The sequence below is a fragment of the Lepisma saccharinum genome, chromosome 21 (assembly GCF_977018435.1).
Source record: "Lepisma saccharinum chromosome 21, izLepSacc3.1, whole genome shotgun sequence".
Lineage (NCBI taxonomy): Eukaryota > Metazoa > Arthropoda > Insecta > Zygentoma > Lepismatidae > Lepisma > Lepisma saccharinum.
In genome coordinates, this window is record NC_139249.1 from 36,502,465 (window position 1) to 36,528,224 (window position 25,760).

Sequence of the window (25,760 nt, forward strand, 5' to 3'; positions counted from 1 at the left end):
TCAAATCTTGGAATCAGTACTTTGATGATGTGGTCTTCCGCTGGTTGAAATCTCATCCAATTCGGTCCATTGGTTTAGAAGTTGCATTTTTCTTGCTATTCCCATAAGAATGCATGTAAATCCGAATTCGGGCGAAAAACGGTGGTTGAGCAAGCTAGTGCTGGCTAAGACAGTCGCTAGACACCTGTATTCGCGACGGATATTAATATTACCAATTGCAATTAATTCCTACTAACGGGCAATTAGATTAATTACTTGTCACTCAATATTTGACCGTTATAGCTTGTGCCCGAATCCCTCCGTGTCGCCGTATTTATATATATATATATATATATATATATATATATATATATATATATATATATATATATATGTGTGTGTGTGTGTGTGTGTGTGTGTGTGTGTGTGTGTGTGTGTGTGTGTGTATGCATGTATGTATCCATTAACTTTGTTTAAATAACGAGCGAGTACAGTATGTGTTTTTCTAATGTTTGTGCGTTTTCTGTATCATATTATGTATCATTAAATGAGAATAATAAACATACTATTATAAATATTTGCACTGTTGCTACTGCTAGGCAAATACCAAGATCTACAGCGATATGGTCGAGCAGGCCATATATTACAGTGTATTGCATAGTTATTCATGAATCGACTGTTGTCTTTTTCTAATACTCCTAGGTATTTGCACAGAATTTAAATATAAACTGTGGATTCAGTCCCGATTAACTTGCCTGTTTCTTGAATTCCGAATCCTGGATTGGAGTCCCGAATTCTGGATTTTAACCCCGAATTTTGAATCCCTGGTTGGAATATCGAATTCTGGATTTAGCCCCAAATTTTGAATCCTTCTTGGGTTCGAATCCTGCCCAGGTCTTCTGTTTCCCTGTACTTGGTTCACCAAGCCATTGGTGTATTGCCTGTTCTTCTCGTTTAACTTGCCTATACAGAAAGTGGATTCCGACACTAATTTATTACCTTCGAAGTGGGATATTTCCCTGTACGAAAGAGACTTTTTCCTTGGTGTGGCAACACTGCTTTAACGGACGCAGCTGTCCGAGCTGATCTTGAATCATCTAACAATTTTCCGAAGCGGGGCAGGTGCGAGCTGGAGGCACGCGACATGGAGGGACAGCTGGCCAGCATTGCTTCAGGTTTTCGTAGGTCCTAGCGGGCAGCTGCTCCGGGATTGCCAACCTGCATGAAAATAACACAAGGATTCCTGTTTTTTATGCAAAATACCAGAGCTAGCCATTTAAAACACCTGCTGGATTTTTTCAGCAACTAGGAAGCAGGATTCAATCTTCGAAATCAAGTTCAGCCGTTGCCCTTACTGGATATGTGACTCCACTACTAAGTGCCGCTCAAAAAATCTGGTTCTGAATTCTTGAAATGCTTCCTTAGTGGTCGGTTGGCAAAATTCCTTAGGTTGGTGTCACCAACCAGGAATCGATCCCAGGACCTCGAAGTGGAGTGATAGGCATGCAGAGCACCCCCACCTTTCTCTAGGAATTTGCAACGGCTTTCTATCGTCTACTAGTGATCGAACCAGGGGCGTGTGGGAAAGGAAATTTGGGAAGGAAAGGCAGTGGCTGTTTCATTTCTGCTATTATTCTTCCCAGTATTCGAAGTATGTGTGTGCGTGTGGGGATGGAGTATCGCCCAGCCAAAATAATTTGGATGGGCATTCCCCCCCCCCCCCCCAGGCCGCATTTTCTCCATGTTGATCCATACAAGCAACTTGCCTCCTACCCAAGACTCGACCAACTATGTCAGAAATATGTTCTTTTCTGTCAGTATTAGGCTTTTACCCGATTTTACTCATCAAATTTCACAAAAGTATACCATATTTCTTTTTCCCTGAGTCAATTCAGAATCTCATCTGGAGATGAGCATATTCAAGCGTAGTTCTTTTAGAATTTTAAAATTTCTGAACAGATATCAAGCTTATACAGTGCGTTCAGTTTGACTCGGGGCCGAGATAGCGCGTGACTGCAGACGGCGAGACATGGCTTAGATGCAGGCTTTTCCGATCCGTAACGTCCCGTTTATTTTTACTCGCTTATCTTTAGCATGTAGACAATTATATTTATATTGCATAACCAGTACTAACCTGTGTTATAAGAGTTGTTGAAAGTGGCCATGTCTCGCCGTTCTGCAGTCACGCGCTTTCTCGGCCCCGAGTTAAACTGAACGCACTGTATTCACTGTATCAGTATCTTTAAGGGTAAATCATGCCTTTCGTTCAAGCTCGGCTATTAGGTTTCCGCAATTGAGACCATTGAACGGGCAGTTCTACGCTGTTGCCAAACTTAATGTAAATTAAACCAACTATCAAACCATTTGTGATTTTAAAAAAATGAATTTACGGACCATGAAATACACCTTTCAATAACGCCCTTTAAAAATTTGAAGGCCGCAAGTCCAATACTTCAGGTGAAATAGTAAAATTGTTCTTTTAATGTAATCAAATGGGGAAAACTCGTCTGTCTCTCTTCAGAAAAAAATGGAGAGAAACGGCCGCGCATGAAGGAAAGGCATGATTTCCCCTCAAGAACGTGTAGTGACGCTACATATTGTAGCGTTCTCCTCTGTGTATTACACTCTACCGTGGGGTAAGGGGCGATCTCCATGCATTCCGATTTCGGCCATACTGGAGGAGGCAGGGCAGGGAGCGTCAAGGTGAAACCGGAAAACGTCCACCCCAGGAATCGAACCCGGATCTCTCACCTGACGATTGGACCCCCGCCACTATTCTTAATTCTGTGTAATTTCCTACGTCCCTCCACCTCCCCGCATCGAATAGCTGCAATATACCTGCACACTTGAAATGAATCTCCCCCTCCACACGCTTGATTTTTCCCATTGAGCGAAGGATAGTTGACGAAACAGAAATGGGTGGGTTTATAAGTCAGTGGCGTACTCGGGGATTTATTTTAGGATGGTTTGTGCAAAATAGGATTTCTAAGCATAGAAAAATAATAATTCGAGCTCAGATGTGTGTGTGTGTGTGATGTCTTTTGCAGTTCTTGCCGACGCATCCAAAAGTTTTAATTCATTCATTCTAAATTACATTGATCGGGAGGAATTTCCAAAATCCAGGCTTTCAATCGTAGCAGAATGTGAGCATGGTGTACCTGAAAACAATATTTAGTTCAATATTGTAGGTAAATTTGGGAAGGGATGCGGCCCTATCAAATCCTACCTTAGGTAGGTACGCACTTGGAGTGAGCATGTCCAGTATGAATCTAAGATCCGTGGCACAACAGCCTTTTGGGGCAATGGCTTATCGAGATGATGTCCTTAGGGTGGCGCGTGGTAGTCTCTCGTTGCCGGATACCTGCTGTTTTAGATCAGAGCGACCTCTTCTTTTTTTTCAAGTAGCTCTTCTTATTGTCCTCACAGTCCCGCGGACCAAACCCCGTACGCTCGTACAATAACATCTATGAGTATTACCGAGCAAATTGTCCATGCCTATTTCATTAATTTTTCACTTACATCCTGTGTGTGTGTTTTTAAGCGATTAATTTTTATGTATGCTGCTGCAGAAGTTATCGTCAGCTTGTGTTAAGTTTTCTTTTAATTCTTGAAGCTCTTCTTGGGTCAATTAAAGTGCACGAACATGGTGATGGGCAATTTGCACGGTAATAGGCCTACTCATGGATCCCACTGTACCAAACACGAGGAAGCTACACGTACTCTGGATGTCATGTGAATATTGCGGAAGTTTTAGAACAGGGTATTTTTATGTACTTATTTGACGCACTGTACGAGCCTGTTCACATCTTGTTTCAGGTTCCGGGTTCGATCCCCAGTCCGGGAAATTCTTGTGGTGGAGGTTCCAATGTAAACTGCTAGAGTTCAAGTAACCTACTTGTTCATGAAGTGGACGTCAAGCTAGTCGAACCAATATCTAAATGAATCGAACACTGAACTCCTTGATTAGGCGACAGTAACCACTTTATAAACATTAGTTTAGATCCTGAAGCTATTTAAGTCGCTTTTTTTTTTTTTTTTTTTTTTGCAAAGACCAAAAAATATAACCTTCATCAACAGCTTTTTTTCGTGATCGCAGTTGGCAACGCTGCTCATAGGTAACTACCATTTATACTGTATTATATAGAAGCACGAGTAAAGAAGGGGGAATGGGTTGAGGTCAAAGCCTCAATGGTAGCAGCTGCCGAATGAGTTCCACCGGAATCACACTCTTACTCTCCCCCCTTCTTCCACTTTGCCCCCCTCCCCTCACCCCACGTCTACCTTCATCTTCACTTTTTAAGTAGTCCGAAATTCTTTGCATGACAGTGCACACGCGTGGTAGTTGGTGCCTTAAACGTTATTTGGCCTTCGGTCGGGCATTTATGAAGTGAAATTGCTTGTTTTATTTCTGTGTTACCGCTTTGTGATCACTCCAACCACCGGCCAGGGGTTTGCTGACTAGTGGATAAAACAGAAAGCCTTCACAAATCCTGCTTAGGGTATGGTTAACCTGCGCCAACCTTTTAGCTGAGAGCTGAAGAGAAGTGAATTGTGGGAAGTGTCGTGTTCATTCTGTGAAGTTGCCACTTTTAACACTCCTCCCTCCCCCTATCTTTTTTCACCATTGAAACCAAGATTCCATTCCCTGGTTCGCGCTTTCCTGGAATTTTGTACAGTCATTCACACTGCAAGGTAAGATTCTACCCAGGTAGACATTCTTTTTTCTATTTTAGGTACAGTGGAACGCTTATTTTTAGTTGAGGAAAGTGTTTGTGTGACCAGTTTTCGTCGCGGGTACAGTAATTGTTCACCTTTTCGGCTGAAAGGCCTCCCAGATGGCGCAGTTATAGCGTCGTCGCCTTATAATCAAAAGGTGTCGGGTTCGATACCCCGTGGAGGCACATAGTGGTTCGGAACCCACTTTAAATTGTAGGTCCAGTCTCGATTAGCTTATCTGGACTTTACAAAAAAAAAACACTCAATTTGTGTTGCATGATTTGGGATCGAAATACATTTATAAAAGTTTGTGTAGAGAAATCTTTATTACATTACGCTGAATAACATTCGGAAAACGCACCACAGGCTTACAGTTTGCTACTAATGGATTGGTTGATTTTGTTTAACTGTTTGCCACTAATGGATTGATTGATTTGGTTTAGCAGTTTGCCACTAATGTATTGATTAATTTGGTTTAGCAGTTTGCCACTAATGTATTGATTGATTTGGTTTAGCAGTTTGCCACTAATGGATTGATTGATTTGGTTTAGCAGTTTGCCACTAATGGATTGATTGATTTGGTTTAACAGTTGCCACTAATGGATTGACTGATTTGGTTTAACAGTTTGTCACTAATGGATTGATTGAGTTGGTTTAACGGTTTGCCACTAATGAATTGATTGAGTTGGTTTGTTTTACTTTGTTTTTCTATCACTTTTGGCCTACCCTCGTATATATGCAACCACACAGCATAGGTTCACATTTCCCATTGACTAAATTTGTAGTTAATATATAGAAAATATGACTTTTCTTTATATAAATCAGGTAGATATCCGCGTAGTGTGTCTGAAGTCACACATTAAAGTGAATTTGGTTTATTTGAAAGTTACAAATGTGACTAAAGTCTCTAACGATACGAAGTGTCTCGAATTGAAGAGTTCTCGTTTCGATTTTACGGAGGTCTGTCTCGGTCTCGTCTCGAAAGGTCTGGTCTCGTCCTAATCTGAATTGTTCAAGGCCCATACTGGTATCGCGACCGAGCGGTTACCGCCACGCTACGACGCCAGGAGTTATCGGGCTCGAAGCCGACCTAGCATGGGTGTTCTTTGTGAGTGTCCCTTTGGTAGTTTCATCGTATCATCACTCATTCTCATCTTCGCGATTGGCCAAAAGTGGCAGAAAAGCAAAGTAAACCCAATCATTGAAGGTTCATTCATTCATCGTTCTTTGTCCTCGTGTAGGCAGGTTTTTTTACTGCAACTTCCAGGCTTTGCGATTATGCATCATGTCAACGTGAAAAGAACTGGTAAAGAAAACCTCGTCTTATCCGCTATCCGCGATTGAAATCAAGTATTTGAGTTTGGAAGAGGAAGAACAAACTTAAATTTCATTCAATACCATAACTAACTTGGAAAGAAATTTGCAGTCCAGATACGTCAACCCAGATTATCTGGATTAATTCAGCTAAGCCTGTTGCTGGGACATCTTTCCAAGTAGATTAACTGGCGTCATGCAGTCTGTAACGAATCTCTCTTAACACCAGGAAGTGGAAGAACTCATGAGTGTCGTGTTAGGTAATAAATATCCCACAGTATGTCTGTGAACAATTTCATTTCATATGTACAAGCTTATTTTACTTGGCAATTAATCTGCGCCAGTAACATAAAAATCAAACTTTCGCCCATGCCTTCATTTATTTGTGTCTCCTCGATGGCTTAGTCACCTTGTAATGAAGAGATCCCGTGTACGGTTTGCGGTGAAGGCACAGTGCAGTCGTTTGGATCTTACTTAAACTGGAGGTCGATATCTTTGAAATACAATTCTTCATATTTGTTTTAATTTTTTCGCCTCCACAAGACGAGACAAGTTAAAATTTTCGCAGTAATCCCAAAGAATAACTGTGGTTGACAATTTCTCATGGTACAGTAGAAAGATACGATTTAACACACCGTTGTGCGTGCTTGGTTCACGAATTCAACTTCGAAAGTATTAAGCCAACCTCCGTGACGCAGTGGTCAGCGTAGCGCGCTACGCTGCCAAGGGTTTCGGGTTCGAATCCCGACCTGGGCATGAGTTTGTGAGTGTCCCTTCATCATATCGTCAAACGTGGAAGAAAAGCGACGCTAAATAACCATAATGAAATTCAATCTAAAGTTGGATTTGGGTCTCCGTATAGCGTTGTTGGCATTCCTTATATATTTACTTGTTCATATCATCATTCATCCTGATGCCAAAGAGATAAAATAAATCATGCCAGATAACCGACTAAGAAGGAAATCGGAACATTAAATTGAATCAACGGTATCGGATTACATGCAAATATAGGGTGAATCTAAAGTCTCGAACCATCTTACTATCTGTAAGACATGCATTGTGAAATTGAACACACAAATACCATTGCATACATGATGAATATTTTGTACTCGCCAGTACTTGACTCGTATTGAAGAATAAAGATACATGTGGCCAGTCAAAGCAATATAAACATTAGTAACAAATGCAATCAGTTTTAGTCAGTGGCGACGATTGTGTTCCGAAACTGGAGGGGGGCCAAGGACATTTTACTTTCCATTGGTAGATAAGGTTTATCATACTGGGAGGGCAACTTGACAGACACTGCCTGCTGACACATGTATCGACAGTGCGTTCGCTCTTTGTCTGTACCACACGGTGCGATTTATGCCTAGGCGTATCAATGGTTAATGCAGTAATTTCTGCGTTATTTCTACCAGACCACACACTGAGAATTTGTTTTCACTTTTCGAAGGTCACATATGCATCATTGTCGAAGCGGGTCATTTCTCGCGCAGCTGCTGTACTTCCGGTTGCGTCATCTTTTTTCGGCACCAGCTGGCAAATTGTTCCTATTTGTTCAGTGTTGCCAAACTCCTGTTTATTGAACTAGCACCTTGGGTTATGAAGAAACTAATGGGGGATTGTAACTAATTAATTTGAAAATGCGCCCCTTAACTACGAAGTGAAGGCATACTGATGGTGTGTGCGATAGAAAGTCCATCAGGGAAGACACGGTTATGCCATTTATTATCCACTTAACTTTTTGTGCGTACTTACCACGGGCGAAAGGGGACACATCTCCCTCAATAATTCAAAATGTATTATGTGTATGTATATGTAAGGTATTGGTGTGCTATACAACATGCCCCCACAATAACTTAAAGGTAACAAACGCTTGTGGTACTTAGTTGCAGTACTGAACACCAGGTGGTGTTCGAGTTGCAGTTGTAGAAATTGAGATCATGCAGTTTGCAGGTGGTCCAGTGTTCATGATATAGCGTGTTTATAGGTTGAATTAATTGACGTCGCTTGTTTGTACTTGAGATAACCGCGACTCGGACTTGAGGATGATGGAAATGGGAAAATGCGAATATGGCCTTTGTTAAATATACATCCCTAATCATTTTAAGTGAGGATTGATTAAAGAAATATCCCTCTTAGGTCATGTATTTGTGTCTGTGCATTGTAATGAAATTCCAATTGTCTGCTTTACTGAAAGAGGAACATTTTGCAGAAACTTTGTACAGTGCGTTCGAAAAGTAACTATACACCTGTCATGCACTATTAAAACTTAACAAAGAACCAGACACACCATCTCGTCACAAAGCACCAGCCTGACTGGCTCGCGAAAGCAAACTGCACACAACGCAGGATTACCAACCTTTGCAGAAAACATTACAAGTAGTGCACGGAATACAATCCCTCAACATATAATCGTGTTTATATAGGTGTATAGTTACTTTTCGAACGCACTGTATTACGCAGGAAAATTTGAGTCTGAAATATTCATCAGCTATTACGTTGCAACTTATAGTCACAGCGCGTTGAGTACTACCCGGCAGTTGTATTTTTTTTAAAGTTTACGCCATTGTTCTGTTTCTTTAGGCTAAACGTGTCAATAACGATGAGTGATGATGAGATGAAATTGAAGAAGAAACACTCATAAGGAGCGGAGCCGGCGAGGAACTTTTAAATGTAGTTAGCACAGCGCGCTGAGAAGCCAGGGAACCCGGATTCGAATCTCGACCTGGGCGTTCTTTATGAATGTCCCTTCATGAATTTCATCATATCATCACTCATCGTCATCTTCACGATTAGCCACGAGTGTTAGAAATGCGAAGTAAAATAAACCAAATCAATCAATCGGTAAACGAGCGAGAGAGATTTATGAAGAAGTCCTCTCGTGAAGGAGGAAATCTGTCTTGTTTCGAAATATTGACAGTCACACCTTTTAGATGTGGCCTAAATAGCTACATAGGAAAACAAAAACTAAATATGCTGACCAAGGCAGTAATTTATTTTATTAAAAACATTAACTAAACGTTTAGTTTATGTTTTTAATATAATAAATTACTGCCTTGGTCAGCATATTTAGTTTTTCATAATCATGGAAACAAGGCTTAATGGTGTTATAATAGGAAAACAGTTTTGACTCGGGTGAAATTTTACGTCTTGTAGTTCGTGACTGGGATTCCCTGATGAGTTGGGTATGTCGTCGCCTTGTAATCAAGGGGGCCCGGGTTCGATTCCCATTGGAGACAGCAGCTTGGGCAGTGGTTCGAATTCCGCTTAAAACTGTAGGTCCAGTCTCGATTAGTTCATGTAAACACAAGATTAACTTTGCAACGAGACAGCAGACTTCTCTCTTGTTCTCTAATTTAGAGCCGAGACGAAGACTTCTTCTGGTACGTACCTTACTTATCTGAAACCATCCTGTATAGAATGAGATTACTTTCATAACGTCTCATCGTTGTGAATTAACAGCTTCAGTGCGAGTCAACGCCACCCCAAACTTCCACTCACGTAGGGCATTTTCCAGTGAGTCGCTGACGTCATCTTGACTCTGAACCTATCCCGTTCCCTGTAGATCACACTGAACCCAGCTCGTAGGCTCGCTCACTGGACTATGCTACCTGAGGGTCTTGTGGGAACAATGCTATTATACTTATGTTTACATCACACGTCACTAGGTAACCGTACTGATAAGTCATGAAAAGAAACATGAAAGACCTTGCGCAATATTATATCTCATACCACCTAGTATTAAACTTCAATGCCAACAGCTAAATCATGATGACTGGTTCTGAAAATTTCTTAAATTTGGACCATAATGGCGGTACAAATGGAAGAAAAATATATTATTCGTCCGGAAATGTATCGTTAAGAAAACCAGAGGCGTGAGAGAGATAGGCACTTGTAGTATGGAGATATGGAGAAAAAGATTGTAGACATGACGAAAAGCTTAAAAGGAAGCCGCTAATGCATGTTGATATAACCTTTTTTTCTCTGTGTTTTTCTTGTCAGAATAGTCTTCGTTCTTCCGGGTTTTATTTAAACTTTCATTCCCTTTTTGTGCATGTTTAAATTGTTGTTTTCCAAGCACAGATGCTACAATTAGGATCAGACTTCTCTCGTTACTAACTTTACTACTCCGGATTATCCAAGTGATTATTTATCCACGGATGTAACGGATTATCCGTAAGGCTATTGGCAGAATGGACTAAGTTTTTCAAGCGAAACTGATTATTTCAATGTTATCATCCAGGTCCCACAAAGCTTTCGCGGCCTTCGCGTCTGAGTAGTGGCTAACTTAATCAAAGGCGTCCCAGGTTCGATTCCCTTAGAATCACAATGTACAGTGCTTCGTAATCCACTTTTATACTGTAGCCTATTTCAGCAAAAATGGGGATACCCACTCAGTACCCAAAAATAGTTATCAAACTATTAACACTTAAAACTTGACCAAATTTCTATTTTGAAATTAAAAAAAAGATCTCTCTTCTACAGACTTCCCACGCAATATAATGACCTGCCATCAAGTTTTGATAAATTCAATACAGAGTATGCTTTTCGGTCTTTCATCAGGAAAAAAATGTATGTAAATAATATGTATAATAGTGCCATCTTAACTTACTTTTGTTAATATTTTTGTGTTATTTTGTTATTTGTATTTTTCTCATTGTTGACAATTTCAGCGTAAAATGGCCATTTGTGCTGTATCTGGAACTATCTCATGAAATATTGCCATGTTCAAACATAACCGCCTTCTAACATACCTACAACTTTCTTGTGGACAATTTATACATGTAAAATATTTATTTATTTATTTATTCAATTACTGCCTCAACAGAGGTAAATCCTCCAATTATAGAAGGTAAGCAATCTTACAAAAGATAATAAGTTTATAAACACACACAGGCCTACACACTCACAAAAAAGAAAAACCTAAACAGAACAAATGCAATTAGCATACATACAAACATGCATAGACTGATAGTACAAGTAATCAATTACATTATCGCAAATAATCAACTTTAACAATCTGTATCTTTCAGTGGAATTTCACCATACAAGTACAAATTAGTTGTAATTAGTTATAATTACATACTATATTGAATATAATATTTGTACATAATTGTTGAATAAACTAGAAGATAAGATATTTCTGTAAAATAATTACAATATATTTATTATTATACTTTTGATTCAATCAATTTTTTGTAAAGGGTGAAAGGCAATAAGAAATCTAAGCTCTGGTTATTAATTGAAAGCTAATTATACAAATCACACATTCTACTTAATGGACTACTCTTATATTTCTGAGTTTTAGATGTTTTAGGAATAAGTAAATTTCGCCCACGTAAATTATTTTTCCTCGAATTGCAGTTGGCTGAGAAAATAACTATTGTCCAATATACAGTTTAGTTTTATACAAGTATAATTGATATAGTCTAAAAATTAAATTCTTGTAACAAAATTTTATATGTCACATTCTGTCGCAGTGACTTATTATATTTTATATAATATAAATATCTCAAACATTTCTTCTGTATTCTCTCTACGGCATTTTCATGAGATTTTTACATTGGTGACCATATACTGGAAGCATATTGCCACCTATCTGTGCGATATCAGCACTATGCCATGAAAACTTATTTGAAAAACAGGCTGCTGTTGCCTCAGTGAGGTTGGTCAGTTGTAGAATGGTGTCTTGTCTTTAATCCACACGACTGCATACTTGCCGGCAAGGAAATCTTTGATGACTGGACCATTAATGGACAAGAATGATTTTTCAATTGTGTTCGTTACGTAGTTAGGAAATGGTATATTATTGTCTTTCAATTCCATTATTTGATGGGGATAAAAACATCCCCCATGAATCTTGCACATAGGAACGTAATACATGCGGTCAAGTCATAAAGTTGTGGGACCTTGTATTACGAGCTGTACACCAACGACCAATGTACTCATGAGTAAGGCTAGGATTTTGATGACCTTAAAATTGCCAAACAATGATCTTTAACAAATGCATTTATGACCTAATACATGCAAGAAAATGCCCTATAAATTTAGAAAAATGCCCTAAAAATTCAGAAAGATTTGTAAAACAGTTTATAAACTACCAAGAGAAATTCAAATTACAAATTAACGTTACAGTATCTATCACATGTTCATTGCGTATGGTAGTGCAAGTAAGAAAGTTCACTTTTTGTCATCTTTTACACTTTAAATACTAAGTTGCAGTACACAACGAAAATCATATGCAAATTTTCAAAAGTGAATGATTGTCGGTTTTCGGACAAGAGAGCCTTGTACATGGAAAAACTTCTCTCGAGTTCAACCGACACAATATCACTTGCTGTTAAGTCACTTTCAATTCCATAGAGTGCAAATTGCTTCCCTGACAAAATGTGCGATACAGAGCAAGTACAAAACTTTGTACCCCTTTTTTTTTTTTTTTTTTTTTTAAGAATAATCCGTCTGGCGACAATATATTTACTGACAGAGGGGGAAATCACATTGTTTGAGCTGAATTGTTACACAACAGCTTGTGTCAACAATACTGCACAGAATGTATATGTTTCTTCAAACACAGTCCTTCAGAACTGCGCTGAAGGCAATGAGACGAGAGTCGGGAACCTCTCTCCTTCAAAGGGTTACATTTGCATGTAAAATGCCCCTTCTTTCAATAAAATGTAGGAAAATGCATAATATGACTGTTAAAAGGCCGAAAAATGACTTATTAAAAAGTTTATAAAATGACCTCTACTCCAAAAAGAGTAAAAAAAATGCAAAAAATGCCTTAACAAGAGCATCCCAAGTAATTCACTTACGTGTAAAACAAGTTCCTATCTACTTATGCAATGTTTCTGCCTTACCAAAAAAAAAATATGCATTTGCATCAAAATCCTAGCCCTACTCATGAGCAAGATAACACCGAAATCAACAAATAGGAAAGGAACTATTTCTCACGTGGTTTTATTTACATTAACTTCGTTCTTACAGTGGATTGAGAATAGGTGGCAAATATTTTCGACAAGGTGATAGCGCACAGGAAAAGGCTACAGTTCTGAAGATAATGATATAAACTTAATTTCCCTGTTTTCTTGATTAATTCTCCCCTTTTTCCTCCCATTGTTGCTTCAGAATTCCTAAATCGCGGATAATTCGCATCCCCCCCCCTTACAAGTGACCATTTGATTCGTCCCGATGGCAACACTGTAACTCCGAACGGGCGTTTTCTTGAAACGCTGTAATTAGTTGTCTTGTATAACCGACACTTATTCGCATGTGAGGATGTACAGATTGCGTGCTCACATTTATAATAACGTCGGAAACAATAGCGGCGATAAGATTGTCTTTGTAGCAATGAGGGGAAAATTGAAAGGGGAAAAGTTTTGTCACGCCATTTGTTTTCTCTTTCTCTGACTATAGCTTACTTAGATTTCTTTTCCAAGTACAGGGTGCCCCAAAATTAACAAACAAGTTTAATGACATAGGGTGAGTAAGGAAGAGGAGTAGAAATGCATTTTGGTAATTCTAGTGCCATGAATTTTCATGACATTAAATATGCCTGTCCCTTACCGTAGTGCCAATATATGAGACCAGAAGTTGCAGAATGCGATGTGTTCAGAGTTTTTGGGTTAGGCCCGGAGATTATGGTGGCCACTGCTGGTGACATATTGTGTATGATAGTCAAAGACAACGGCATGGTGCGATTGAATCAATTTAGCAGCTAAATTGAGCTTCTTATCCGAAGTATTCCTGAAGCACTGGAAAAGCCTTGACGTCCGAAAAGGCAAATAAATGTCCATCTACCAAATTTCATCACTCAATGTTGCTTCTGTTAAAAATTGGTAGGTATCTTTTGGAACATCTTCTAGATACATTTTCCTCTCCTTGTCTCGGTTGATGCAATTTTCCTGTCTTCTTCTGAAGGTAAAAATCTTTGTCTTTCGCTTTTCTGCCAATTTAGCGTAATATAATGTAGGCTGGATACACTAGGTATTTCTCAGGAGTATCGAAAGTCGCAATTTGCTCTTTAATTTTATTATTAAATGAATCGTGAATCCGTCTGCAAACACTGCATGACAGTGCATCTTGCCCCATTTCATCGAGTATCCAATTTTCTAAGTGGTATTAAAATCCCACATCTTAGCACCGTTGGTAGGTGCCAAGTTTACATGTAAAGCTAAATGTTGGTACAAAATCATGTTTTCATAGGTACTTAGTGTCGTCTTTTTTCAGTTCAACTACGTTTTCCATATTGGATTATATGCCCGTAAAAATGGCAAATAAGATTTTTTTTCCCATACGGCAGCGAGAAAGCGTCGATACCTAATCTGTGGCTGAGCGCGTTGAATGTTCGATTCACGCTCCCGATTCCCTACAATTGCTTCAAGTCTCGTTGTCTCTCTTCATTCATCGTCGGGATTAACCTAAGCGAAGTGAAGACATAGAAGGCACAATAACCAGGCTTTGCAAACAGGGCGGTGCGATTGAATTTTAAGATCACGTCAAATTTCCGGTTTCGCTGCTTTTGAATCACCGTGTAATTACGCTACAAGGAAACGCCAAATAACTTACACCACCCGCTGATGTTCATAAATATGAAGCAACTCGAGTTAAAGAGATCTAAGTCCGGTTGCTAAGGCCTTGTATGTAGGAGGCAAGGTCGTGAGGATGTCGGGGGAATTGAAGCGCGTTTCCGAGACATCTCAGAGAGACATGATTCAGAAAGCGGAAACAGGTGCTGCTGGATTTTTTTTCTGCTTTTTAATTCCGGCCGAAGAATCTGAGTCATTATTCCCACACTTATTCTTCCGATGCAGATTTCCTTCAGCCCTTGAAATTATCCTGTGCATCTGACGATGTCTTTACCCCGCTCCCCCTCCCCTATCTCGCATCGTCTAACTCGGAAGTTAAAGAAGAAAAAAATGAAGAGTCTAATGGTTTAAATGACGTGTACAGTTTTGTGGGCGTGGTTGTCTACTTTGTATGGAGTCTAACTACCGCGCAAGGGTCTCGGGTTCGATTTCCGGGGTGCATGATATCAAGTGGGAATTTCCCCGAAATCCCTGCATGAAGCTGCTCTGTGGCTCACCCAGCTTCTAATCAACGGTACCTGTTGGGAGAGAGGGCTAAAGGCAACCGGATAATGATTCTGATAACATCACTGTGACGGAGATCGAGAATGTGTGGGACTTCTTTGTGTCTTTTGTCCATTCCTTCAAAATAGTACAGTTATGAATATAAAACTTTGTGTACTTAAGATCTACTAAATACTATTTTAATGCAACATATACAGGGTTATTACAAATCATCTTTCCGATTACAAACTTGAATAACTCAACGTTTAATAACACTCAGATACATGAAAGTGGTTATCAATGGAAAGGGAAACTCAAAAAGTTTATTACATTTGGTTCACAACATCACATCACATGTGCTCAACGTGTGCTCCCTTTGTCACGCGACACACATCAAGCCTGTAGTCCAATTCCTGCCATACACTTTGTAACATTGGACGATCCACTAATGCAATGGCCTCTGTGATGCAAACACGAAGATCCTGGATGGTAGGTGGTAAAGGTGGCCGATACACTTGTTGTTTGACAAAGCCCCAGAGAAAAAAGTTACAAGGTGTAAGGTCGGGGGAACGTGGAGGCGAACGCAAACTCTTGAAGATAATTTCCATCGTGCTCAAATGTAGTAAAGCTTAGGCAACCAAATTACGAACGAACTTCTTTTTGGACCCAACAAGCTTGGAAATATTGGGCAATGAACAGCCTCAATCAAGTGACAATTTAAGGCTTGCTATGTAAGAATTGAGAGCCTCGGTGATCTAGTCGGTATGGCGTCTGACTGCTACACGGGAGACCCGGGTTCGATTTCCGAGGTGGCCGATCCATATTCGGAATTTTTCCGGCCTTCTCCCCGCATAAAGCGCCTCTGGGGCTCACCCAGCCTTAAATCAATGGGCAACGGTGCAACCCCGGAGGATAAAGGCGGCCGAAGCGTGGTGCTTATCACATCACCTCCAAAATGACGGAGATCGAGAATATGTGGGGTTCTACACCCACACCCCCTAAATATGCATTCATGGCACGGGGAACTGGATTTCCCCCAATAATACGTAATAGGTTACTACTAATTATTTATTTGGCAAATTACAATGCAGTGTTGTATGTAAGTGTGTGTGTATATCCATTCAGGTTGTTGTCATGATCGACCTATATATGCCACATTTATTCCTGCCTGATTTATGCAAAGAAATGTGAGATAATTGTCCCAGACGCAGGGTGAACGATCAAGTAAGTATGGATACATACATTCGCTTCAATTCGATCAATTTCATAGTTTTTATTCATGGGCGAGGTTCAGCCAACCTCACAAAAGAAATGAAGACATGGCAGAGTACATGATTATAGCCTACATGAAAATTATGAGACATTACATGAACGATATAACAAAGAAGAACTTGTATATATAAAAAAGATACTATGAAATGACAAAAGAACACAGATGAAATATATAGAGTTTGTGCAGTGCCGGATCTACAGATCTTGGCTCCCCCGCAAAATATTACCTGCCTTTACACACACACGCATACATGTGCAATTCTTGATCTCATGTTGACAAAGCCACATATAAGGGCCTACAGGGTGATTCAAAAGTTCCTTAACACCTTCTAGAAAAAGTAAAGGTAGGCTGGGTACAATTGGTCATGATATAAACAGGTTAGGCTTAAGGAGAACCACATTGGTGTGTTCCAAGTGGACGTCCGCCATATTGAATTCAACTCGAAATTTTTAAATGGGGAGGTGGTGATGTGATATGACACTGTTTTCTCACATATGTGTTACAATCATGTAGTTATAACTTTTTCCTGATTAATGATAGATTGAAGGAACCTTCACCACTGCATTTGTCGTGAAATCAATAACTACGCGACAGTTGAACCAATGACTGAAACTTTTTGAGTTTCCCATTGATACAACTTTCATGTATCTGAGTGTTATTAAACGTGAGTTATTCAGGTTTGTAATCGGAAAGATCATTTGTAGTAACACTGTATAATAGTTGGGTCCATCTATCTACGTATGTGAGCAAGTTCAAGACATTTTCACGAGGCCTATACGTACGTCTAGTAATAGATGAACTTTCAAATCGGCCTCCGTGGCGGACTGCTTAGCACAGAACCGCAAGTTCGAGTCCACGTTCTCTGTATCCATTATTCCGAGTGGTCCCGGGTTCGAATCCCGACCAGGGCATGGATGTTCTCTGTGATTGTTTCTTCATCAATTTCATCATACCATTACTCATGTCCAGGCCGGGATTCGAACCCGGACCCCTGGTAATAACGGATACAGAGAACGTGGACTCGAATTCAGCAGTTAACACGGAACGGGTAGGGAGGAACGAAGCAGTGAAAGAAGGCTGCGCTCTTGTTGCACGATAACGCCACATCTCACATTGCAAACCACGCTCGAGAATTCTTACGGCGCTTCGATAAACACCTCGAACTGGCACCGAAGAAAATCGCGGGTCTCGCCACGCCACACATTTCTTCTATGGTGGGACGTGTGCCTCGATTTGTGTTGATAAATGACAAGCGATTTCACGAAAAAAGAGGAATTTTGGAACAGGCGAAAAGTTTAGCGGCGAAATAACCATGTGGCCTTACTTATCGGTCAACCCTCGTATATTACTTTCAAATACCGTAGTTTCATGATCGATCAAAGCGGACCGTAACATGAGCGGTACCGATTAGTACCCTAAGAGAAAACGGACCTAGTTACCTTATTTCACGAACCGCTATCTTTGCCGCTTCTCTAATGAGTGTAAGTTTTCTGTACCCAAAGAGTCTGCACAGGCATAGAAATCTCATTAACGTGATTACAGTATTCTTCTCACTTTTTGCACTCGCTCCGCAAGTTCGAAAACAGTTTTCCTTCCACCGAGATAGAAAAAAAACTAAGGGGGGGGGGCACGACAATGAGCATGGCGGATGTGGACTTATCCACATAAAATTACAGAGCTACCAGTTGTTATCTTTAAAGTGTGTGTTTTCGGCCCGGAATTTAATTGCAGCGACAGGCTAATTGCACGGCTGGGGGCTGTAATTTGTCTGTTCATTTAGGGAAAGCTTTGTGGCCAGTCACGCTTTATTGGGCGAAAGGGTTGTCGTTTATCAAAAGGAGGCGGGGATGGCCTCAAGTCTGAACATGACCGGTGTAATCTTCACCTCCTGGCTCTGGGGTTCCTGCTAAATGAAGCTTTACAGTGTATTTTTGCTGGAAAGAGTTAATTAAGAATTGCTCATGGTTTTTCAGTGAAGGTAGCCTATGAAATTGTTTCTATAGAAAGGGTAATGTTTGTGGTGTTCTTCACGATGTTGTATTCAATGTTTGGCAAAGTTTGTTCACAAGGATTTTTTCTCAATCGGGGCAGAGAGTAAGATTTCATATCTTGCTCTTCACTCATATAAACTTTTATTATTATTATTATTATTGCTATTATTATTAGTATTACTTTACAAATCATAAAATTCAAATTGATTTGGATTTTTTTTTTGGCGTTGTATACAAGTTTAAACTCGAGTCTAGTATTTAGATAAGAACTATATTTGCCTTGTTTCTTTCCATAAACATATTGTCACTTTATTTATGACTGTTCTTTGTTTGTTTTTTTGTACTTTTCCACCATTCACAGATATGAAACAGAAACGACTTAATCAACTGTCCCTCTGATCCATGTTTGTACGTGCCGAAGGGTACTGTGAAAAAAGAGAAAGTAATACTTCAAAATAACGGGGTGTGAATTATGAATTCCAGATCCCGACTTTTCGTAATACCGAACAGCCAAGAAGTTACAAAGGATCTTGTTTAAAAGAGGTTAATTCTTGATATTTTCTGCACTAGAAGTGTCTAAAATTTCTTGAAATTAACTGTTTATATTCCGAAGTGCAAAAACATTCACTTGAAGGGAAAATAGTGTGCACAATTCGAGATTTTCACCGCATTGGGAAATTTCCAAAATTTCCCGACCTGGTTGTGATATGGAGATTTTGATCAGTCCCGAATGTCAGGATTATTAATATTTCCTTCCCAATCCCGCCTCAACCAAAAATTGTCCATCCCGCACACTCCTCGTTGCAGCAGTAATGTCTGGTGAAAACGTTCTGACGTTGTTTTCCTGGATATGGCAGTTAAGTGCTGTAACTGACAGTCTGTAAATCGCAGAAAACATTATTATTTGTAATAAAATATAGCTAAAATTTCGGCTTTCGAATTGCATGAACTTTTTACAGATAGGGAGGAGGAGGCCCTTTCTTGTTCATTCTTGCTAACCATGGCTAGCCTAATTAGTGGTACTAAATGTAAACTTTCTGCAATGAGGGAACTAGCTCACTGGGATGTTGGGGTGATAGTCACGTGGCATCCCGTTTCAGATGATGCATGAGAAATTCAAATTTGACATCCGCCATTTTATGCACAACGAGAATTCATGTTTCACGTAATATGGTTGAAAGAAAAAAATGTAATTCTGCCAAGTAACAAGTAATAAATAAAATACTTCGTCGTGTTTTATACTCTGTATCGGCAATCTGTGGAGCAAGTCCGCGCATAATGACAGAGAAGGAGAAATCGAGTGAGCGCAGCAAAGCAGTTCGGGGCTGGTAACTGCAGCCGCATTTTCCCCTCCATGCACTCACTTCCCCTCTCAGGCGTTCATTGGTCGAGCCCTCTCGAGTCACTACTTCCGCAGAGACTCGTTTTCGTTCACTTGCTCCACAGATTCCCGGGACAGAGTTTAGTAAAAAAAGAAACTATTCTATTCACTGTTTTGTGTATGCCGCCACTAATTACCTTTTCCTTTTCTTTTCAGACATGAGATGGCGATTGTGAATAGTATCACGTGACATGTCATCAAGGTCACGTGTCGGTGCACGATGCCCGGTTCCTCCAGCGCCGGCGAAGCTTCTGGCAGTTCCCAGTCGCCCCTTTTCCGGGATCCCAAGAACTACCAGGAAGTGTCCCTCATCGGCAATGGTAAGTTTCACCAAATTCTCACTCAACAGTTCCTGCGCGCGTTGCCGATTCTTGTAAGGACACCCATGTGGACATGTGGCCACACTGCTCGTCAATCAATGTGGCTTCCACCAGTTATGCGACACACATCCCATCGAAATTCTAGTTCTTCCAACACTTTTCACAAGAACTTCTCGTCCACCAAAGCAAGGGCGTTTCTTAGGCTGTGTCCGAAAGCTGCAAGGCCATACTTGAAGCGAGCATACTTCGAGAGCATACTCGCAGTGCGGTCTTGAAGCCTGGAAGCCGAAAGCTTTCGAACTGCACTTCGACCTACGACTTCGACTGCAGCACCTAATACGATCACATCACCCACCACCTATTGGTTTCCGTGAACAACAAACATGACTCGGCGTGAAGTTTATATAACACAGCACGTTATTAATTATAGAATTATGAAAGAACTTTGCTCTTCTAAGTTAATTTTCACACATTCCGCAACATGGTTTACGATTGGGGGAAAAAATAAAAAATTGCTTTCACACTTTTAAACACTTTTCACTATAGAAGAAAGAAACCATGCATATATGAATAAAACCAATAAAAAATTACATAGTGTTTTAAAAACTTGTTATACTTACATTTCCACACAATGGAAGATCTACAAGTAGCAGCTGGTTGACTTCCGACGTCCATTATTTCAAACAAGCGAAAAGCAAGCACAGAAGTCCAGATCGCAAGTGTACACCGCTCGTTTGCTTGGCGCTTTCGAACTGCACTAGGTGACGTTACTTCCGCCAAGACTGTACTTCAAGTCTGCACTTTGTACCTTTCGGACACAGCCTCTTTCTCTGCTTTAGCTGTTGCACATTCTGTAGCATAAGTGGCACATAGACTTTGTCTTTCACAAAGCCCCAAACGCAGAAATCGAAGGGTGTAAGCAGGCACGTATCCAGGAATTCCTTTCGGGGGGGGGCTCAACACCATTTTTTTAAGGGGTATAGTAAGAACCTCACAATTGTGTGTTTAAAACCAGAGGTGTCAATTGGGTTCCAAAACGGGGCGGGTGGGGGGGGGTGCGGAGGGCGTTGCAAGGAAAATTTACTTTCTCTTGGTAGCCAAGGCTTAATATTAAGAGATCATAATGTTGAGGCAAAAAAATAAAAAAATTGGGAACAACTATCTCTTAAATCGTTGCCACTGTAAGGCTGTCATTTTAATCATAACGTGAAATCGGAACATTTTTTACCACTCGACTCCTCTTGTTTCCATGCATTAATATTGTGTGCCGGAACCATCTCAGTATGTGTGTTTGTCCATTTCATCTCATCAGACATAAAAACATCTATGGTGTCTTTGAGTGTTTTTACGAAGCTGTTACACATGCACGGGATGGACAATCCACTCGACAACGCGAGATTCAAATTGTGGGCTGCGAACTGGACGCAGACAGCTCTCGAATATTTCTCTCTTATTCGAGCCTGAACACCACTAACGTGTCTTGTCCTCCCATTTTTCAGCTCTTATAAAAGCCGAAACCCACCAAATTCTTCAGATTCAGGCCTTAGCACTCACAAGTGTTCAAAAATGCCTGTCACAGCTTCCGCTGTCTTGTCATATATCGGCACGAAACAAAGGAAGTCTTCTCGAATACAGGTGGATCACGAAACAATTAATGCACAGTGAAAACCCTTCCATTCCCAACACATCTAATGTTTCGTCTCCCAGTATGATGAAATGCTTACTCATTTATCTCCAGTGACGTGCCCAAGGGAGGTTTGGTGAGGTAATAACCCCATTTGACCCAGTATTCCCCCTCTCCCTTCCGAAAATCCTGGGCACGCCTCTCTTTATCTCGGACATTTTTTAAAATCAACTCACCAGAAGTTTTTATCATCGTATTGGAAATTGAAGTAAGATGCGTTCTTCCTGCAGGTTTGGATATGATCCTTTAGGGTGCTGTCGTCTGCCTGCCTTCACACCTAACCTTAACAAGACCCTAATTTTCCATCCTTGTGACTTGGATTTGCAAGACTTAGGAAGGTTTCAGACCGAAGGGACACGCGATACATGTCGATTGGAATGGGCCAATCAACAGCAACATTTCACACTGTAGCGACACAAAAGGCCGCAGAAACTTAATTTCGATTTGTGAAATCCTCAGGCGACACGGTGTGAAATTTCCCTTATTAGGCCACTGTCATTGTCACCAAGAAGTAGTAGCTCTTGTTGACCACAGAAAAAAATATCCTCAACCGGTGGGAATGCTCCTCAGTTTTCTTCTCTCCTATATTTTCCGTGCTTGTTCACTATACAGGCAACACTTTACGATTTGATATACACAGGACATGTACTATGTAGACATTTTAACGAAAAATCGGTTGAAGTCAAGGATGGCTAGGTGGCTCAGTTGGTAGAGCCCTGATTTGGGTCCTGGTAGAGCCTGCAATTTCCGCCTAAAATGTCTACATATGCAACATCTTCTTGCTTTCTCTTCTCGACATTCATAAAATTTTCTGCTGTCTCTTTATGGTAGTTAAGTGTTTTAATGTGTTTCGAACCCAGTAGGCTTATACCAAAGTATTTTTTATACCATGAAATTCTCGGACTGCATATACGAAATTTAGTTCTGGCAAAACTAAATCATCACTCAAAACTTTGATTTTCAGTTGATCTATGCAGTTTATTTCTGTTTTAATAAACCACTCCAATATCCGGTACTGCTGAAATATTCACTTTAGAGAGAGACCTTTGATCTCTTCGGCCCTCGAACCGAAGTAGCACTACACTGAGGCCCCGGAAATTCTGCTGTCGTCAATGTCTTCATTTTCGAATCACTATATCTTATAAAGCAATCAGAGGACGCTGACTGATCTGATCACCAAAGACTGTATGAATTGTCACACTTACCTCTGAAATCTCATTAACCTATTCTTTGTACAGATCAACCGAAAAATTGAATCCGCGTATTTATATCCTCATTATATTCTAGAACGTTCCGCAGATAAAACGATTCGTTAATATCGCCAGTAGTTGACTCCTTCTCTCATTCAAGAACGTACCCCCTCCCGACTTCCAGGGATTAGAAATTACAACGAATCGCCCTACGTGTGGCGCTACCTTTGTTGTGCAGCTTCCAAATGCTGACAAGTATCTACATAGTGCTCAAGTGCGCTGCGAGAACACCGAAAGCACAAGAAAAGTGTACGTGCAATATTATCAACAACAGGGTTATAGAACATTCTCCGTCTTGCCTCGATAATTGTCATTCCTTAAATCATCGTCACATTATTCAAAAAGCCAAAAACCTAATTTTATCTAGTGTAAAATAAAAAAAAAATCCTGGGGGGGGCTCGAGCCACCTCAACCCAAGCTTGGATACGTGCTATTAACAATAACAGGGTTATAGAACATTCTCCATCTTGTCTCGATAATTATTTCTCCCAAACTATCATCATATTATTCAAGAAGAAAAAAATCCTAGTTTTATCTAGTGTAAACAGAAAAGAATCCTGAAGGGCTCGAGCCTCCTGATTCCCACCTTGGATACGTGCTATTGACAATAATAGGGTTATAGAACACTCTCAGTTTTGTCTCGATAATTATTTCTCTCAGATTTATAAATTAATTATCTTCACATTATTCAAGATGCCAAAAATCTAATTTTATCTAGTGTAAATTGAAAAATTTCCTGAGGGAGGGGGGGGGGGCTCTAGCCATTAACTATAACAGGAGTATAAAACATGCTCCGTCTTGCCTCGATAATTATTTCTCTCCTTACATTATTTTCACATTATTTAAGAAGCCAAAAACCTAATTTTATCTAACGTGTGAAAAATTTCCTGGGTAGAGGGTCTAGCCCCCTGTGGCCCATCTTGGATACGTGCTATTATCAATAACACGGTTACGGAACATTCTCCGTCTTGCCTCGATAATTATTTCTCTCCTTGAATTATTGTCATATTATTTTATTTCACACCACAAGAAATCAAAAACCTCTTTTTATCTAGTGTAAACCTAAAACTTTCGGGGGGGCTCGAGCCCCCTAAGCCCCCCCTCTGGATACGTGCCTGGGTGTAAGGTCTGGGAACTTTCTGCTTTTTGTACACCTGTAAAAGTCGCCACTACATCAGCGCCACAACGGCCGTGTTTACAAAAGTATTGCGTTTAAAAACAAAACTTGAAGATTTTCTGATTGTTATTCAACAAACCTCATTGTTGTGTTTCAGATAATTGTTGTTGTTTACTCTATTATCATACACGCTGTACATGTGATGTGACCATGAAAGATCAACACAAAGTATCTTCGTGTGATTTACTGTTAGTCCCCATTCAAGCAATGAAAATATAATGTGTGTGGTTAATACAGGTGGTGTACAATTTTTTAATATTTTTAAGCTAGTGTCAATTCAGCGATACGATATTCATTAAAGATACAAAAGATAAATACAGACAATACAGACAGCAAGAAAAACTGGTTAATATAATCACAGATAAATATATATATAAGCAGATCTTCATCTAAGGCAGAAGAAAAGCCGGTGCACTGACCTGCTGAGAAACCCCATTCGCAAGAAGTTTTGTAATAATCCGCTAAGAGGCGCTGAGAGCACCACTCGCACTTTTGCTTCCATTTCTTCTACCAAGCAGAATAAGAGATGGCGCTGCCGAATTTCGCCGCTGTCTACATCAAAAACTGACGTCACCAGACTCCCCCTCCCCGGAGGGATGGTGGTGTCCGGGAAAACGGCCCCCTGCGATTGTGCGAAGCATTCTTGTTTCGTCTAACTCTATGTACAATAGCAATCACCAGTGCTTTCATCATTAATCTTTATCTCCCTTTGAAGACTGACACCTTGTCTGATGCAGGATTCCCTTGTACAGTGACCGGCAATAAGACTGGGACACCTTGCTCCAGAGATTCCCGGGATTTAGTACACGAGTATAGTTCCTGTCTCAGTTCAAAGGCATGGGAGATGGCATTTCCGAGGGGCAACCAACGTGAGTTGCAATAATACATACGATAATATTGATATATTTTTATTAACACGTTTTAAACCAGGGTTGATAAAAGTCCAGGAATTTTGAATACGAGTATATTCAAAACCGGCCCAGGAGAGAAAATCATTAAGCGTAAATGGGTACTGGACCGTAAAGAACCTTTTTAACTGTAAAGTATTTCAATTCGGTCCAGGAACCTTTTTTCTGGACCAATTTTTATACGGTCCAGGAACCTTTTTTTCCGAATAAATTTAATTACGGTTTAGGAACTTTTTTCTTAATCAGTTTAAATACGGTACAGGAACCTTTTTCAATGAAACGATACGCAACTTGGACCGAATTTAAATTGTGCGAGAAAATAAGGTTCTCTTCTGTTGCGGAACCCAAGAGAACCCATTAGAGAAAGTGGCTTCCTGGCAACCCTGTTTTAAACTTGTAGAAAATAGGGGGAAATGTTTTTTTCGGATGTTCGTGCTCCTCCCGTGCAAAAATTCGGCACCTTCTCAGGTCGCACAATTGTAAAATTTAGGGAATTTCCAAACGACAGGATCCGCAAGTATGTCGTCTCTCGCAAATCGTCTGCACACCGTTGCACCTAGAACGTGATAAAACAAAAGCACTGGTTGTTGTTTTGCCGTTGGAGAACAAGAAAAAAGGACATTAAAACACTGAAAGGCGATGTTCCTTTATCTAGTTCCCATTCCAGGGGAGCTTATAATGCGTCTGGCGCCCGTC

At 40.2% G+C, this 25,760-nt stretch overlaps 1 protein-coding gene across 7 annotated transcripts in view; it reads left to right on the forward strand.

The window, feature by feature from the left end:
* Cdk4 (Cyclin-dependent kinase 4) overlaps positions 1–25,760 on the forward strand; it is a 260,158-nt gene that overhangs the window by 113,922 nt on the left and 120,476 nt on the right. For 6 of the 7 annotated variants that reach the window (XM_083142442.1, XM_083142443.1, XM_083142445.1 and 3 more), the window contains one exon: positions 19,882–20,045. In XM_083142442.1, coding sequence (XP_082998568.1) covers positions 19,946–20,045 — 100 coding nt within the window. In that variant the 5' untranslated portion in view covers positions 19,882–19,945. Of the gene's footprint in view, positions 1–4,298; positions 4,672–19,881; positions 20,046–25,760 lie in introns of those variants that run through there. The other variant, XM_083142446.1, reaches the window with a different exon arrangement.